The sequence below is a fragment of the Ambystoma mexicanum genome, chromosome 3q (assembly GCF_040938575.1).
Source record: "Ambystoma mexicanum isolate Mex_15411 chromosome 3q, UKY_AmexF1_1, whole genome shotgun sequence".
Lineage (NCBI taxonomy): Eukaryota > Metazoa > Chordata > Amphibia > Caudata > Ambystomatidae > Ambystoma > Ambystoma mexicanum.
The window spans coordinates 30,730,366-30,749,164 of record NC_090926.1 but is presented as its reverse complement, the minus strand read 5'-3'; the positions used below and the strand labels follow the sequence as shown (position 1 = coordinate 30,749,164).

General features: G+C 45.7%; 1 protein-coding gene across 1 annotated transcript in view; it reads right to left on the bottom strand.

Annotated features, from left to right (window-relative positions):
* PLA2G6 (phospholipase A2 group VI) overlaps positions 1-18,799 on the bottom strand; it is an 840,871-nt gene that overhangs the window by 550,649 nt on the left and 271,423 nt on the right. The window contains exons 3-5 of the mRNA XM_069652989.1: positions 13,142-13,357; positions 12,735-12,918; positions 3,313-3,500 (exon numbers count right to left, since the gene is read on the bottom strand). Of these exons, the coding sequence (XP_069509090.1) occupies positions 3,313-3,500; positions 12,735-12,918; positions 13,142-13,357 (588 nt within the window). The remainder of the gene's footprint in view (positions 1-3,312; positions 3,501-12,734; positions 12,919-13,141; positions 13,358-18,799) is intronic.

Genomic DNA, 18,799 nt, shown 5'->3' with positions numbered 1-18,799 from the left:
GTTTAACCGACGCAGGTCCAGGATGGGGCACCAACCGCCTGTCCACCGCCTGTCTTCTTTCTGATGACGAAGTACCTTGAGTACACTCCGGAGCCCCGGAGCCTCCTGGGGACGAGCTTGATGGCACCTTTCTTGAGCATCGCCTTCACCCCCAACAGCAGTTGAGGGACGCGATTCTCCTTCCTGGCCACGGGAGGAATGCGAGGGCACTTCTTTTGGAATTCCAGCGAGTGCCCGTTGGCCAGGGTGTCCAGCACCCAACGATCGGTGGAGATGGACTCCCACACTCTGACGAACTTCGTCAGCTGGCCTCCCACCGGGGTGCTTCTGTGGGGGCCCAACAACCCAGCCGGGTCAGTCCTGCTTGGAGGAGGCCTTGCCCCCTTTCCCTCCTTGGCGACGGCGGCGGGAACCCCCTTGCTTGCCACGACCTCTGTAGGCCTCCTGGGAAGAGGAGCGGGCCGCATGGCAGTAAGTGGAGGAGCCACCGCTGGATCCTTTGGAGGCACCCTGTCTGCCTCCGGAGCTCCGAAAGGGCCGTCGCTGTTGAAGCACCCCAAGGGCCCGGGCCGTCTCCGAGTCGGTCTTGATGGCCTGTAGAGACTCGTCCACCGCCTTACCAAAAAGGTTGTTGCCGTCGAATGGCATGTCCAACACTCTGGTCTGGACGTCCTGGCGAAAGTCTGTCGCCTTGAGCCATCCTCGTTGTCGGAGGCAAACTCCGTTGCCCAGTTGGCGAAATCCGGTATCGGCAATGTCCGTTGCCACCGTTATGGCGTGATCCGACGCCACCTCGCCTTCCTGCAGAATTTCTACGGCCTCTGCCCTTTTGTCATCAGGCAGGAAGTCTAGCAGGGGAGCTATCTTGAACCAGAGCTCCCTGTCGTAGCGGGCTATGATCGCTAAGGCATTGGCCGCCTTAATCGTCGTCGCCGCCGACGAGATGACTCGTTGTCCCATAGAGTCCAACTTCTTGCCCTCGCTGTCCGGCGGGGAAGTGGAAGTTGAAGCCGCTGCGCCCGCTGCCTTCTTCTTAGCCGCTGCCGAGATGACCGAGTCCAGCGTGGGCTGGGCCCTGAGGCAAAAGGGGGCGGCATCGAGGACTCGGTACTTCTTCTCGTACCTGTCCCTCTTGGCAGGTGTCGTGGAAGGGTTTTTGAGGACAGCAAGCCCCTCGTCCCAGATGTCGTTGAGTAAAGGCACCGTGAGGACCGTCTTCCTCTTGGCCTCTCGTCCTTGGTACAGGAACCCCTCCTTTTTCTGTTCTTCGCGGTAGAGCCGGAAGAGCTCAGATGCCCTGGTTATCATGGCGTGGAAAGAGCCAACCTCGTTGGCTGGAGACGCCCGTGCGGGGGGTGACGACGGGATGTCCGTCATGTCATCGCCGCCGTCATCGTCCGTCCCCGTCGCTGTATCCGTCGCCGTATCCTCTCTAGGGTCCGGCGAGGGGGATGAGGGGTCCACCGGTCTCGCAGGTACAAAGGGCAGAGCGGGATGGACTCTCATCCGCTTGTTCGGAGGGCTTCCCGACGGGTCTGGTTCTGGCTCCTCCGTCGGGGTGCGTGGTAATCTCGTCCTTATCTCAGTACATAAGGATTGGATTGCCAACAAAATGGCTGCCGAGCTATCCTGGGGCTCGGGCAATGGCTGCGACGGACGGGATGGCCGCTCCACTGGGCCCTGTTCGTCGTCATCGTCGCTATCTTCGATCACGTCAGCGGGAACCGTCCCCTGGGATCGAACCTTCTCGAACCTCTCGTTGAGGCTTATGAACCTCTTGTTGAGGCCTATGGACCTTTCGTTGAGGCCCTTCTCGGTTTCCACCAGTTCCGCCTCAGAGGCTGATTCCGAGTCTGTAATGGCCACCGCCCCACCCCTCTTTTTCAGCGGGGGGCTTCGCGGGGGTCTTAGCGATGGGCTTTTTCAGCGGGGGGCTTCGCGGTGGTCTTAGCGATGGGCTGGAAAGAGGATTCCCTCCGCGGTGGCAGGGATACTCTGGGCCCAGAGGCCGTTTCCACTGGCGTAGTCTCAGCCGGCTCCGCCAGGGTCGCAGCGACCACTTTGGTAGAGGCCTTAGCCGGGTGGATCAAAGCCCTCACCACCTTAGGTGCGTCCTGGGCCTTCGCCTTGTGGGGAGGGTCAGGGCCTCGTTCCCCCTTCGAGATCGACTGGGTCCGTTCCAGCAGCCTATTCGGGTTCTCGGACTTCCTCTTCCCCGAACCAGAGCACTGGCTCGTGGCCTAACGTGCCGGGGAAGTAGTGCCCTGCTTGGCAACCAAAGAGCCCGACCTTTCGGCGCTCCCTGGTGCTTGGCCTTCTGTTGGGCCCCCGTCGCCGGGGCGCCCTCACAGGACTTAGAAGCCCGCTCAGACTTCTTCGTCGCCTTCTCACCTGCTGTGCCCTTCTCCAGCCAGTTGGCGAGGCGGGGACGACGATCTTGCTTGGTCCGTTCTGAAAGGTTCTTGCAGAACGCACAGTCTTGCTCAACGTGCGTCTTGTCCTCATGAAGGCAGTAGAGACATCGCAAATGCTCGTCCTCCTTGAAAACGTTATATAATCCGCATCCAGGGAAGTTCCTGAACAGCTTGGATCCGGGCGTCGAGCTTCCCTTGTCCTGGGCCATGTTCGTAGAGGTAGACCACAGATCTTCTGGAATCCTCCAAGAAGTGTAAACTTGACGAAAACTTCACCCTTGAGGGGCGTAGAAGAATTCCGAAATGGGTATCCGTTATCGGAAGTAGAAACGGTGGAGCTTGAGGCTCGATTAAACCGAAAAAATGAGAAAGTCACCTAAAAAAGCGCGAAAACGCAGTAAAAAACTCGAGAGCTAAACACGAGGACTCCCAACACTTGAGCATGCAGTAAAAATCTGAGGATGGCTGCCAGAGGCGGGGCATAGGGAGAAGGCAGTCAATGGCTGGGGGCAGTATAACCCGAGATCAGTGATTGGTTATTACTAAGATAGACAGATCAGAAACGAAACTGATACTGATTTTTTCTTTACCGAGGATTCCCAGCCTGACGACGGGGAATATTCATGAGCATGTGAATCCATGCCAGACCCCATGCTGGAGAAATAGCTGAAGAGACAGGATTTTGGAAAAGGGAGATCATAAATTGTTAAGGAGCAACAGGGTGAAAAGCAGGGGGGTTGCAAACTTGGGAAGGGAACATTAGAAAGCAGGATCTGATGAGCGAGAGAGGAGTAGAGAGGAGAAAAACAGGGAGAGAAGGGACACTGGGGGTTGAGGTTGTCACGGAAGGGAAAATGGGGAGGGTAGGAACTGTTGAAGTCATAGTTCGGGTACTCACTCCTTTTGGTTATACTTCATGGCAATGTGGATGGGGTAACCCTGCGCCCCCACAATGTCAGCCTTAGCCTGGAATCGCAGCAGCGCTAGCGTTGTCTCATTTTTGCCGAGGCGGCAAGCCACGTGTAGCGGTGTTTCCCCAATCTTGCTTAGGTGGTCCAAGCCAATTGACTTTGTCTGTGCCAGGACCTGAATAGGTAAGAGAAAAGACAAAGAAGGATGTAAGTAGGCATCCAAGTGGAATTCCTCTTATGGCTGAGCCATTACGGCCTACAAGATTCATCCAACTCTCTGCTTTGAAACCAAATCATATAGAAAGCCCAACGTTGGGGTTCACATCCATCCCAGGAAGACAGGGGGCCTGTGTAAAATGTGCAAGGAAGACAGGAAGACAGGAGATGTAAAATCCAGACCAGGAGGAAACATGCCATGATGTGAAACCATGTCCAGTAAGACAACTGGCAAGCTATAAACCCGACTCCAGCAAGACAATGTCTAGGTATGAAATAAAGTTCTGGAAGACAGATGGCTTTGTGGCAAATTTTGATTTTAAATATGGATGTCAAAAGTGCACTGAGCAAATTAGATTGGGTATATAAGGAGTGGCAGAGCTTCCACCCAGTGGAACTCCAAAATCCAATTATCCCAATCTTCACCATGCCTGCGCAGTTCAGTTAACCTATTGTCCATCTTAAATAGTGCTGTCCAATGTTCCACAGACTTTATGACAGTAGTGCCCTCGCAGGCAAGTTACCAATAGACATGAGTAAGCACCTACGTTGTGGAAAAACTGTGAAACTCTATTTATTTCAATTTTAGGGTAATCATTACTTCATATATAAAAGGTACCTTTCAATTCCAGCTCTCACATTCCACTCTAGGTTCTGCATCTCTACTGATTTACTCAGCAAAGTTTGGCAGTGCTTCTGTATTTTATCCTTTTGCTTCTGTTGTGACAGAGTTTGAACTTTGACCTGAACCAGAACCAGAACTCAATTTTCCCTGCATGATTGTGGAGACAGAGTTTTGCAAGAGGCCAGGTCAGTGGGCACAATGCAAGACTCTAAGGCAAATGCGCAGGAGCGGGAATGCACCAAGCAGTCAATAAAGAAGGTGAAGCAACTGTCTCTTGTAAATAGTTATTATTATCTGGTGATTAAACCAGTTCCTAGATCTTGCGCTTGAAGTCTACAGTGATTATACAGCATAGTTGGCGGTGAGGAGTACGGAGCAAATTCCCTGCGTCCAAGATGCAAGGAACAACGCCATCCCCGGCATTCCTACAGTCTACAGGTAGGCCTACCATTCCGTGGGAGGCCTCATTGGCAGCCTTTGTTCACCAGTTATTTGGATGCTTTGGAGGGTACAGACTATGCCCCAGCCAGAAAGCGTGCCATGCTGTTGAATGCCATGGGGGTGGAGAGACAGAGAATATTGGCCGGACTTAAACCTGTAACAGTCAAAGAAGCCATAAGGTGCACTGTCAAGCAGTTTTCCAACAAAGCAAATACTGTACTGCATAAGATCAAATGTTACGGTAGGAAACAAGAAGCATCAGAGATGGTGGACGACTATGTCACACGGATGAGAGAATTGGCTGCTTTGTGTGTTATTTTGATAATAAAACAGTGAATATGATTTGTGACATGCTCGTTGTTCACACCAACTGGAGGAAAATACAGGATCAGTTCATTTTTAAAAAAGAACTGATGCTTGACAAGGCAATTCAGATCTCCAGAGCCATTGAAGAAACCTCAAGCAGATGCAAAGAAATGGCTGAAAATTCACAAGCTACCAAGGTACATCCCATCTAGTACAGGGCAAGCAAGGAGAGACCAAGGAATGATGGCAGGGATGAGAGAGATGGAAAAAGAGATCCTTTAAAGTACCAGGTGTGCCAGCACTTGCCATCTGGCAAATTATAAGGAGTGTCCGGCCGGGAGCAAAGAATGCTCGAACTGAAGAAGGTTGGGCATGGGAAGAAAATCATGTTGATTGAAGCGAGCAGTGACGCAGGAGGAAATTCATCCTCGGAGGAAGACAGGCCGACCATCATCTTGGTCAACAGAGAAGCCACAGTGCATGATTGGAGTGGACGGTAATGAGACCAGAGCGATGGCCGATTAGGGGTCAGATTTGCCATTCTACCGTTACACACTTTAAAGACATGGTCGTGGTCAGAAAACAAAACACAGACCCACAGCATTCAGAAGTGTTTCGGTTCACCTGCTGGCTTACATCAATGGTACGGTTGAGTTCAAAGGTAGGAAGACGGTCATGGCACTCTACTTCTCAGAAGAAGGTCAAGCTGTGTTCAGGTAGAATGACCAGGCGAAACTGGACATCAAACTCGATCCCTGCACGGAAGATCAAGTTGTCTCAGTGGGAATAGGAGGAGCGTCAGTATCAAGGAATGAATTCCCAAGATGGTTCTCCAATGAACCAGGAAGAATTAAAAACTATATGCACAAGATAAGGCTACGACAGAACGCACTACCAGTTAAACATAAAGTAAGGCAAGTGCCAGCTACAGCAAGACATGTGTCACAGGTGCAGCTAGATAAAATGGTCAAGGAGGGCACCATAGAGACAGTAGAGTCGTCTGAATGGCTGAGCCCGGTGGTATTAATACAGAAACAGCTCTCAAATGAACTGAGAGTGTGTATTGACTTACACAGCCTAAACTTTGATGTAATACCGGGTAGTTAACCCCTCCCATGTATCAACAAACTTATTCTTATGATGAAGGAGGCAAAACATAAACTAGACATGTGGGACACATACCACCAGATCTGTTCACCCAAAGTATTGAGAACCGTGACAGCGTTTATCACTCCGTTTGGCACATTCCAGTTCAAAAGGATGGCATTCAGTTTGTCCTCAGCTGCATCATCATTTCATAGAATGATGGACTTGTTATTGTGTAACATTGGTAACGTGGCAGAAGATGCAGAAACGCATGACCTTTTGTTGAGGAAAGTACTCCACACATTGGAAGATGCTGGTGTGAGGCTGCAGTATGAGAAATGCGTGATCAGGGCAATGGCAGTAGAGTGATTTGGGTACAAAATATCAAGAGAGGGAATCAGTCCCATGAAAAACGTACTGCAGGCTACAGCGAAAGCCCCAGCACTAATCAACAAGCAGGAACTAATATCCTTCTTAGGGCTGGCAGAATATTACGCCAAATTCATGCCCTGGTTTTCAGAGATGATGGTGCCCCTAATAGAACTGTTTAAACTGTTGCTTGAGCAGGTGAAAGAGAAAATAACAGGCGCACCATGTCTACAAACATTTAACCTTGTGTGGAAGACATTTATTACCACAGATGCCAGCACGTATGGGTTGGGAGCGACCATGACCCAGAAGAAGGGTGACACTTAAAAGTTGTAGCATTTGCGTCTAAGGCACTGTCAGACGCAGAGAAGATTTACTCAAAAGTAGAAAAGGAAATGTTGTCGTGTGCCTGGGCTGTCAAATACTTCAGGACATATGTTTGGGGCACAAAATTCAATCTCATCACTGACCACAAACCGTTGATATACATGTTAAGCCCATGCAGGACAAAAACATTGACTCCCAGACTAGCACTTATAGCAGCAAAATTACAAGAATACACATATGAAATAGGACACGTAGCAGGATGGAAGAATGCTCAAGCTGACTGCATGTTGAGGCTGTCTGAACAAAGAGTCAACAACAACATTCTTAAAAGATGAATGTGTGGCGGCAACAGTAGGAGACTTAAGCAGCAAGGCGTATTTATTTATTTATTACATTTGTTACACGTCCAGACCCTGGGGTATCACAGCAAAGTTACAGACAGCTTGGTAATAATTGGACAGGAAAAAACATTTCAACATCTAGCGTGAGAAAATATATACAATTATGTACATCATGTAGGCATTGATATCGATAGAAGACCATTTATACAGGAATGTACAGCATTATTTATAAGTTCTGGGGGTGCGACTTCATTGGTCTTGGTTAAATAACCAAGTTTTTATAGCAGTTTTTTAAAGCCAAGGAAGGATTCCTCTTTTTTGATGTTGAGTGGTAAGGAGTTCCAATGTTTAGGAGCTAGAGATTGGAAACTACTACCCCCAGCTCTGGTGTTTCTGTAGCGGGGAGTTGCCATAAGTAGGTGGTTGTTAGATCTTAAGCATCTTGTGGGTTCTTTTTTAACTATGGCATTGTTCAGGTAAGTGTGTGCTTTTTATAGTGGCATTTGAAGGCAATGCATAGTGTTTTAAAGATAATTCTGGCTTTGATGGGCAGCCAGTTGGAATCTCTCCTTATCTTAGAGATATGATCGAATTTTCTTTTTCCTAATGCAGCCCGTAATGCTTTGTTTTGTATTAGTTGTAATGTATTGAGGTTGGTGTTGGAAGTTCCGAGAAGCAGCCCATTGCAATAGTCGAGCTTTGATAAGATCAAGGAACTGGCGAAGGAGATGCTGTTGGTAGGTGTCATGAATTGGCGGCTTAGGGCAATTAGTTTGGCGGTGTAGGAGGTGGATGATGAGTGTGCTTACATGTTTGGACATTGTGAGATTAGCGTCAAGGTAGACTCCTAGGGTTTTAACTTGCTTGAGTACGGGTATCGTCGTGCCATCAATGTTAATGGCTGAGTAGTCTGGGTGAAGAGCACTTATTTTGGCTTGGGTGCCCACGATGAGAATCTTTGTCTTTTCATCGTTAAGACATAGGCTGTTTAAGGCCATCCAATTTTGTATGGCATAGATTTTGTTGATGGTCAGTGTGTCTTGGGCGTAATTGCCTGAGAGAGGTATAAGGATCTGTGTGTCATCTGCGAAGTTGGTGTAGATTACACCCAAGTCATCTAAGGCCGAGAAGAGAAGCTTTGTGTATGCGTTGTAAAGGGTAGGTGAAAGGCATGAACCTTGGGGTACTCCTATGGGGACTGGGATGGGATCTGCAGCTTCTTTACCTATCGAGACTCTGAATGTTGATTTGGCTAGAAAAGATTTCACCCACATGGTAGCACCATTGGAGAAATTGAAATCATTAGCTAAGGTGGAGCACAGTTTATTGTGATGGAGGAGGTCGAACGCTGCAGATAAGTCCAACAGTAGAAGAATGCAGAGTTTACCTGTCCCTGATGGTATCCATCTGGATGTTCAAATCAAGGAGGGCCGTTTCCGTACTGTGGTTAGGCCTAAAACCAGATTGTCTAGTTCCAAGGAGCTGGTTACATTGCAAGTGGGCTTGGACTTGAGTATAGGCTATCTTATCTAAGATTTTGAGCAGAGAGGGTACTGTTGTTATTGGCCAGTAGTTTGTGGGAACGATAGGATCTAACATAGGTTTTTTTTTAGGGGAGGGCTGACCCAGGCTTCTTTAATGCTGGCTGGGACCAGATTTGAGTTGAAGGATGCATTAACAAAGTTGGTTATGATAGGTGTGATGGTATAGGTGGCATGATTTGACTACTTGTGCTGGGACGGTATCTCCTTTATAATCAGAGGCTTTGAGTTTGGTAATCGTGTCAAGCACTAGTTCTTTGGTGACTGGGGTGAAGTGTAATAGTGGGTTGGTGTTCTCGTTAGATTTCGTAGGGAGGTTGCTGGTAGCAGGTTTATCGGCTAATAGTTGCCTTTTAGATATTATTTTGTTTTGCAGAAGAGCAATCTTAGCTGCTAGGGCATCTTGAATGGTGTTACACCATTCTTTACTGGAATTGGCAGGGGCTGAGGCTGGTGTGGGATTTTCCAGTTCTCTCAGAATCAAGAAAAGTTCTTTAGATTCTGATGCAGCATTGCTGATACGCGTATTGTATGCATTGGCTTTATGGGTGATGATGGCAGTTTTATAGATTTTGTTTGCTGCCTGGAAGGTAATTTCAGATTCAGTGGTGGGATGTCTTCTATGGGCATGTTCAAGAGCCCGTTTGGATCTCCTTAGTAGTACTAGGACTTCGTTGAACCAGAAAAAGGTACGTTTATCGGTGCGTCGCATTTTGGTGGTTAGAGGTGCTACTGCATTGATTGTGGAGGTGAGACATTCATGATAGGAATCTGCGAGGGTACAGGGGTTGTCAATGGAAATCGATATGGTGTCAAGCGATTTACTGAGTATGGGGCAAAATTATCAGGCGTAAGCTTACGCATGTTTCTGGTTTCGTAGGAGTTAGTTACATTTGTTTTGAGGGGGCCTGGTTCTTCTGACAAAAGAGTAAACTTAATGTTGTGGTGGTCGGTCCAGTCTAGGGGTGAGATAGAATCAATGGTTATGGTCGTGTTGAGGGAGAGAATCCAATCTAGTGTTCTCCCTTTGATGTGGGTGGGGGCATTCACCAGTTGTGTACAGTTCACCTCCTTAAGTGAGGAGTGTAGGGCATCTGCTTTGGGGTCATGGATATCATTAAATCCTAGATTCATGTCTCCAAGGATAATGCATTTGGTTTTAGGCTAGTAATTATGGAATGTCTACTTCAGGATGGCTGATGGAGTTAGGCGATCTGTAGATCACCATAAGGTTAATAGTGGTTTTTTTCATTGGTAGCAAATTTGACTAGTAGTAATTCATATCCTGCAATGGTTTCAATGGGACAGGCTCTTTATTGTAGTGTTGTCTTTGCTACACCGCCACCATGAGAGTGGGTTCTATCTGTCCTGAGGATGGTATAGTCTGGTGGAATGGTGAGGGACAACAGAGGGCCTGAAGCTTGGTGGAGCCAGGACTCTCTGACTACTAGTAGGTCTAGTTCTTCTTCGGAGATGAGATCATGTATTTCAATGGTGTGAGCTCCTAGAGATCGGGCGTTGATGAGGGAGCCTTGGAAGCTAGTGGGGGGGTTCCTGGATGGATGTAGCTGCAGTCATGGGCATTTTTAGAGGCGGTTTGGTCGGTGCTTGACTAATATCCGTTTTAGACTTGTAGTAGCATGGGTGGATTTTAGGCAGTGACTGTCTGGGAGTTGTAGTGGCTAGTTTGGGGCAGTGAGAGTGATGCATGGTATGTGATCTTAAACGGTGGCGTCTGGTCTTGCCCAAAATGAGATGGGAGTGGGGTTTCGCTGAGAGGTCGTGGGTCTGTAGGGGCTCCATCATGTGGGTGGGGGGTTCTGTACTAAATGTATTGTTGATGTAGCTAATGGGATAAGACTGTTCTGGGATGGACGGAAAAGAGGTCATGGAGGGCAAGAAGGGGGTGGGGCAAGGGTGCCGGGGGCAGGCTTGTTTGGCTAGTCCATTTTTATAGCTGACATAATTGCTTCCTGTGCAGGGTGTGCCATTCTGAATAATACAGAATGGGAACATGGTGATGATTAACCAGCCTAGCATGGCTATATGTAGCTGGTGTTGGGGTGGAAACGCCTTATTAAATAATCAGTCGTTACAGTGCAGTATTGGACATTTGTAGGGGTAGGCTAATCACTTTGTGGCTAGTGTGCCAAATGCAGTTGTCAACAGTGGGACTAGATGCTATTTCCAACAGTGGGTCTGAATGCAGTCCCTAAAATAAATGCAATTTTCAACAATGGGGCAAAACTCAATTCTCGGCAGCAGGCCAAATGTACCTCTTAACAATGGGCATAAATGCAATTTTTTCAACAGTAGGCCCAAGCAGGAAGTTATAGCAAGAAGTTGCAAAAATATTGCAAGCTGAGCGTACATGGAGATGAGCTAAAAAAACAATTGGAGGGAAGAGTCAGCTAAGGATGCCACAATTAAGAAAATAACTGGATGGGTCAGGAAAGGATGGCCAAATGAGAAAACCATTCCCAAGGGGCTAAGACCATTCTGGAAAGTAGCTGATGAAATATATGAATCTGATGGACTATTGGTACCCATGGGCAAAAGGAAAATAATTCTGTGCAGAGCCTACTGGGGACACCTGGGGAGCAACATGACACGGCATCGGGTGAAACACTCATACTGATGGCCATGCAGGGATCACGACATTCGAGTGATGGAGAGATGTCATCAATGCTTAAATGGTGATAAGCGACTAAAAGTAAGACAAGCACCACTAATTCCAACAGGAATACCAGAGGGCGTGTGACACAACTTGGGTCTAAATTTCATTGGACCATTAGAAGCTATGTCGCCAGATCAAAGTTATGGAGTAGTCATGATAGACTATTTGTCTAAATGGGTGGAGGGAAAATTTGTATTGGATATCACCACAGCAACCGTTATTGGGGTACTCACTGCAGCGTTCCAATGAGAGAGTCTACCCAAGGAGATAGTAACGGACAATGGTGTCCAATTAGTATCCCATGAAATGGAGCAATACATGCGAGACAACATTAAACATATTAAAGCATCTCTTTATCATCCGCAGGCAAATAGACTGGTTGAAAGACCCAATAGGTTCATGAAAGGCGCTCTACAATTAGCCAGGGCTTCAGGCATGGACTCTTACAAGACAATAAAGGAGGCTGTTGCTGCTCACCGCCTCAACCCCAATGGGATCACCAACATGTCACCACTTCACATGTCACAAGGAAGAAGAACGGCATCTACATGTGTACCTCCATGGCTAACCAAAGTGATGGAGGATGAGGTTGTGAGTATGGAGGATGTTGTGTGGAGAGTAAACAACCATGAAGCGTTAGAGTGATGAGCGAAGGGCAGCTCAGAAAAAGAAGGTACAGGAGGGGGACATAGTCCATATTCGACTACACCACAAAGACCAAATCACAGGTTCGAGGTTCAGCAAACCCATCAAGGCACCAATCATGTTTGCACACAAGATGGCAAAAGGTGAAACCTGGAAAGAGTTGCCATGCTTGAGAGAAGATCCATCGAGTCGATAGCATCCAGTATAAGGGAACAGATGTCACAAGAGGATGATAGTGCAGTCACGATACAGAACCACAGCGTTGACCATTTGTTGGAACTTACCAAAGAGACTGATGGAAATAGAGTCAGCATGCAAGGCGAGAGAGAGAGCTGCAAGGTGAATGGAACCTATCAAGGACAAGGAGTAGCAGTGAAGAAAGATCAAACCCAGTGTGTCACCCAACATCGTGTGCTGTGAGGGTTTCCTACATTCTGAGAGAGACAGACCACAAGGTATGAAGAATTTGTAATGGAGTGGGACCAAGCTGCTCAACAAAAGGAGGTATGTGGAGAGAGTGTCTCGCTAGAGGCCGGGCCAGTGACCGCATCACGAGAATCCAAAGGAACATGCGCAGGAGCGTGAATTCACCAAGCAGAACAAGCACATGAGTGCGGCAAGCAGAGGCAGTCCAGCGCTCCTCCTTACAGTGAGACATAACGTGGCTTACCATCTGAAAGAATACATTCAACAACAGAGACAAAAATTACAGTAAAGACAGTGAAGCAACTGTCTGTTGTATATAGTTATTATCTGATGATTAAACCAGTTCTTAAATATTGCGCTTGAAGTCTCCAGTGATTATACAACAATTATGTCCTTTAGGCCCTCTCACCTCAATGATTTTGGGATCATTCTGCTTAGCTCCATAGTGGAAGACAGTTTCCCCGTTGCTGTCAGTGATGTCTGTCCTGGCATGGCACTCCTCCACCAGCACCCGCAGGCACTCAACGTCCCCCTTCTGACAAGCTAGGTGCAGCGGCGTGCAACCATTCTCGCTCTCAGTGCTGTTCACGCTCCTGAAACAAAACAGACAGACAGGTATATAAGGTTGGAGTCATGCAGTAAACATTTAAATATTAACATCACCCTGTAGGGTATGAAAACACACTAGTGCAGTAGCGTCACTCAGAGGCCAGTCGTAACTCATCACACACACTATGCCACCACTGGCTGGGGCCCTGGAGGAAGCCAACACCGGTGTATGGTTGGTGGTGAACAACATCTACCCAGTGAACTCACCGTATGATTCGATTATGCCGGAAGCTCTCCCGCTGGCCTGTTTCTACAGCCACGTGTGCCAAGGACCAGGTGGGGTGATTCCTCAAACAGTCAGTCAGCTGCTGCACAGCATCCATGCACAGTCCCTGACGTGAGCTCTCATAGAATGGGCGCAGTTTCTGGGAGAACTCGCCAAACCACTGAGCAGCATCAGCCTCCGACTCCAACTGGAAGAGACTTGGAGAAAGATGAGACAATGAGAAAACAACAGAGACCAGTACAGGCCACACACTGTGCTCACATGCTGGCCAGGGTAGAGTGCTGCCAAAGCAATTAATACTGCTTCTGGGAGACGGATAGCAGACCACTGCTCTTACAGTGACACCTGCTGCCCAGAGCTGGTACTGCTACATAAGTGCCTGAGATGTTAGGAGCCATGCAAACAATATTATTCACAATAGTGACTTCGGTTCTCTGTCCTTCAGCCTCTCCAAATGTGCGGATGCTTGTCCAATGCATTGGATGGTACCAGAGAGCAGGCTAAAAGCTCCCTGTCACCCATCCAGTGATTTCCTGGATCACACACGCTATGAAGTAAGAAGTCAATGGCCAAAAGAATATATCTTCTAGTTATTCATTGTACCTACTTAGATTAGTATTACAACAATTCGGATACAGTTTATAGAAATGACTGCACTTCAGTCAGAACAGAAAGAAAAGCCTCACCTGTTAAAGGGATTCATGAGTAAATAAAACTGCTTTCCAGACCGATTGTGCGCATTTGAACTATTTGTTTAACTTTTGTCCATCTCACATACATACTGACACTTAGGTAAAGTAATCACACAATTATTCAAACAAATGACAATATGTCTTTCCGAAGAATACACTGATGAAAATTTTATTAATTTACAAGTAGAATGACCTATACATGTTTCGCACAACTTGAGCTTCACTTTCTTACACAAATTATGTTAAAGTTAATGTTCTGTTATCATACATACTACAATGCTTTGCCTATGCGCTGTCTGTTACATGTTATCGAAAAACCAATAAAGATTTTCAAAAAAAAAAAAAAAATTACATGCTTCACTCAGGGCCTAATTTTTAGAACATGTGACACATCCATTTGACAACCCTGAGTCTGGCCCCCCGACCCCCGCCCATTCCCTGCACTAGTCAGTGATCACTGTCCTCCCCTGGCACTGCCCTCTTGGGCTCCCCAGAGCACTTGCCTAACCCACAGCACTTTCCCAAACCTGTTCCCTCCTTCCCCTGCCACCTCTACACTTCTTGCCATGCACTTGCACGATCCGAATGTCACAAGGCCTAGTAGGACCGTTATTGTTTTTAATCCCCTTTTGTCCCCCCATCCCTTTTTGTCATGTGATGCCTGAAAACACATTGTGTATAGGCGCCTTATAAATATGCAATAAATAAAATGAAATAAAAATAATACATATATTTTGTACAAATATTAAAACAACATAAGATCCCATGATTTGTAAAAAGGAAAGGGTGAAAATAAGAGAACAAAAAAAGGTTATTTTTTATTATTTCAATAGGATTGAGACATTTGCTATTATTATTTCTATTATGAAGGCATACTTAGTATATTTCATTTATTCACCTTGTTGATATTAGATATACAGATATGTAGATTTCCTTCCAGGTAAAATGTAATGTTTATGAGTTGGGAATCTTTTTTTCAATTATTGGATTGCAATTTTGTTGTGGCTCCACTTCGTCAGTAAATTATCTTCTATCAGTTAGTCCATATACAAATAGACATTAAAAGCGGGAAAGTATGTCGGATGATAATAGATGATGTGTTGTTTTGAAAACCGTCTGCAGAGGGACATGTAACTTGTGCAAGAAAGTGAAGCTCAAGTGATGTGAAAGTGATGTGAAAACCGTGTAGGCACTTATACTGGCAAATTAATAGTTTTATTACCAGTGGCTACAACATAGCCTTTGGAAGGACATAACAACATTTGTTTGAATGATGCTGTAATTAATTTTCAGTACAGTATGTGAGATGGGCAAAATTCACACAAATAATTAAAGTGTGCACAATCAGTCAGGAAAACCTTTGTTTGTCCATCCATGCTCACAAACAGGGTAAGGCATTCTATTAAAGGCTACATCTAAGAATATGTCATCATTTATGTTTCTAACATGTGGCCTGAATCTTCATACAAGGTTCTTCATCAGGACATAACCGCTGATTTATTATTTAAAAAATACTTTCATGGTGATTCAGTTAGTCTGGTGCACTCTCTGTTTCACAACTTGTTGGGTAAGGCCTGTGGTAAGTCTTTCAACAGAGGCTCCATAAAGTAGCAAACTGAATTTAGAATCAAGAACCCTGGTACACAAACCCTCCATTAAGCGCCCAGGTACCTATGCTCCCCTATTTAAACATGCAACATTTTAAATGAAGCATAAACAAGAATACCACTTGGATATGCACAAGGGGATGGCTGGGTGGCAGTTGTGAAGGAGGAAGAGCCTCAATCACCATGAAGGCAATCTTTTTGTCACTCTTACGTCCATCAGGCTCTCCATCCTTCCTAACTAATTTGGAACAGATTACACAGCAAAATCTTGAAGCGGATGAGGTGCAGCTTACATCAGGCAGTTTCAAGTGAAAAGGTTATCTATTTCATGACTGTAAGAAGCATATTGCCTAAAGGAAGCATTGAAGTAACAGTGCTTACAGAACACTGGGGGAGCAGCCCGACAGATCTCAGGGATGGACACATGCCTCTGGTTAAGCTTCCAATGCTGCCTTTCATCTGGTTTCATCTGGTGAAATGTGCATGAATTCTCTCTGAACTAGGAAGGCCAATGTGGAGAGTCCAATGGGATTTTCCCCAAGAACCTGGTCTGGGACCCTTCTCATGTGGTCAGGGAAAGGCAAGCACTCTCTGATCCCGACCCTCGGGGTGGTGTACTGCAGGAAGATCACTTGGAGGCGTGGGGGGATTCGGGGTCACACCAGGAGGGACTCCTTTTTAACTTTCCCCGTAATCCCTCCCTTTTGATTGCCATTTGCCAATCTCAAGAAGTAGAAAAACCTGATTTCCTTAAAATAAACTACATGTCCCAGAATCACACAAGGACTGTAACTGCAGTGTTTCTGGAGCCAGGGAGTGAAGCTCTATACTCTGAATCACTGAAAACCCCTTGCCAGTAACTGTAACCAGCTCAAATACAACTTGTGTATAAGTTAGAACAAGTAAAAGTTGTTTGTTGCTATAAGAAATCCTATCAACAAAGGAAATGTATCCTGCGCACATTTAATACCTGTTAACATGCTCACGTACAAGAAAAAGCATTACTTTTACCATTGTCGACTAATTAACTTTACCGGAGTCGTTGCGTGTCTCCAATTGAGAGGGAAAACGCTGTTTGAAATCACACGGAAGGTTAAAACTTAAGTTTACGAATTGTTGCAAGTATTATCACTTCAAGGAGAAAGCGCATATGGACAATTATGATTCCCAACAAGAGTCAAAGTATCACTCTGCATATTTGAAGGGGAATACAAGTCCCTACAATTCTTTGAAGCTACAATTCTTATCAAAGAGTCGTTGCATATATCTAAATCTGATTCTTCCGTGAAGCTTGAATCTTGTAACATCCAGAAGCAGTATTATAACACTGTAGAAGTTGTTGAAATACAAAGAAGAGCAAGCATTACCTAAGCCAGTAGACAAAACTTTTCCACAATGAAACCAGCCCAATTAAAATCTAGCCACCAGTCTTTTGAAGTTGGTAAAGTTGCTAAAGGTCCAGTTTCCTCTGATACAAGGGTAACAAGGTTATCGAAAGCTGGAAGAGTGCAATACAGTTTTGGGGTAGCTACTGGAACCCAGAATGTGTGCATAAAGCTGGGGAAGGGTGCTGGGTGCTTGTAAGAAGATAGAATATATAACCTGTGAAGTTGAGACTGTTAAAGCTGAGAAAGAAGCAGTCTGGGAGCTAAGGCAGATTATTTTTGGTAGCATTTAAAACAGACAGAAGAGGCAAAGAGGCTCACCCTTTCTTTTGGCATAGGAAGGAAGAGTGCTGTGTCTACCTGTCTTGTCTTTAAGTTACCTAACAATCATTCAGTCAAGAAGTTGCAGCAGAGCTAACAGAACTGTGGTTGTCTATAATATTGTCAGAGAACATTATATGGAAGGTTGTTGAAGCAGTAGAACATTGTGGAGAAAATTAGTCTGCTTTCACAGTGACAGTAGCAGAAAATGGGATTGCCGAGAAGGGAGCAACACCCTAAGAAGAAGCATCCTGTCAAAGTATATTAAAGATGCTGCAGAGGATGCACATATTTGGTCAGTGGTTGAAGCAGGAGCAGTACTATCATCTTTTTTAACTATATTTGGGACATCCTGGAAAGATGATATCCAGGATTACCATTGGTGAGGTTTTCTTTATTGGAATTCAAAGGAGAAATGTTCAACAGACTGATTAAGAACTCTTACCAGTGGATTTTCATTCAGGTGAACTTTTTGTTTCTTTGGGAACTTTTCAAGAACTGATTTAAGACTTTGCTTTCGTTATGAACACTTGGAGAGAGTGACTTTGGGACAATCCTGAGAAAGGGATTTACCCATGACCGGTGAAGGTTATCCAAGTCATTGGTTGTTTTATTATCATTTATTTATGTTGTTTATTACTTGCTTTGTATGTCTTGTTGTTTAGTGCGAGGGCCAGTGTTTTGTATGCTAGGAGAATTTCCTTTGGAACCTAGACTAGGTAGGGAACTCCCTGTTAGAGTAGGTTTAATTAGGGGTTCTTTGCGCTTTCTGGCATTAATAAAATGTCAGTCCTAAGAACTTACTTGAGGGCATGGAAGACCATGTAAGGCTCCTTAAATGATAAGGTCTGCAACTTGGTCAACCTCCTGAAACTAAAAGGACAGTCTTCTAGGAGAAAAGGTTAAGGTCGCAGGAAGACTTGAAGGGCTTCCTCAGCAAATAATCCAAAACTAAATGAATGTCCCATGACGGTGGAAGGTTTGTGGTAACTATGAAGCCGGCTGTCAAAGTGACGCCTAAGAGCCTCATTCAGCGGAGAAAGGAAATTCTCACCCCTGTTAAAGTAGGCTGCAAAAGTCAAAAGATAAAGTTTGCAAGAAGCAACCTTGATGCCTTTAATGGCCAATTAGGACATGAAAGACATGATGTTGTCTATGGATGCCATCAGAGAACTAATGTTACTGTCTAGAGCTCAGTGTCAGAAGCAAATACACTTGCCTCTCTGTTGTTTCCTAGTTGAATCCTTCTTGGCCACAAACATTATATTGATGTTGGTCCCAGAAATACCCTCCCTAGTGTAAAGGTACCAAGCTCTCAAGCTGAGCAATTTTAGGGTTATGTGGAGAGTAAATCCTTTCTCCTTGCATAGGTCTTTCTTTGAGGGAAGAGCCAGGAATATACTGTCCGATAACAATAATACATTTTAGTAACTGAAGTGGCGAGGCCAGTTATGGGCAACCAGAATCATGAATGTGTGTTTTTGAAGCCATCTGTGGCATAACACAAGAACAGTGCTTAATGTGTTTCCTATGAGGGTTGGAAGGTGCACAATCTACTGTAGCAGAGTGCTGGAAAAACAATGCTGTTACTGTATTAACCAGTTACCAATGCTGTTACTGTATTACATGCATTC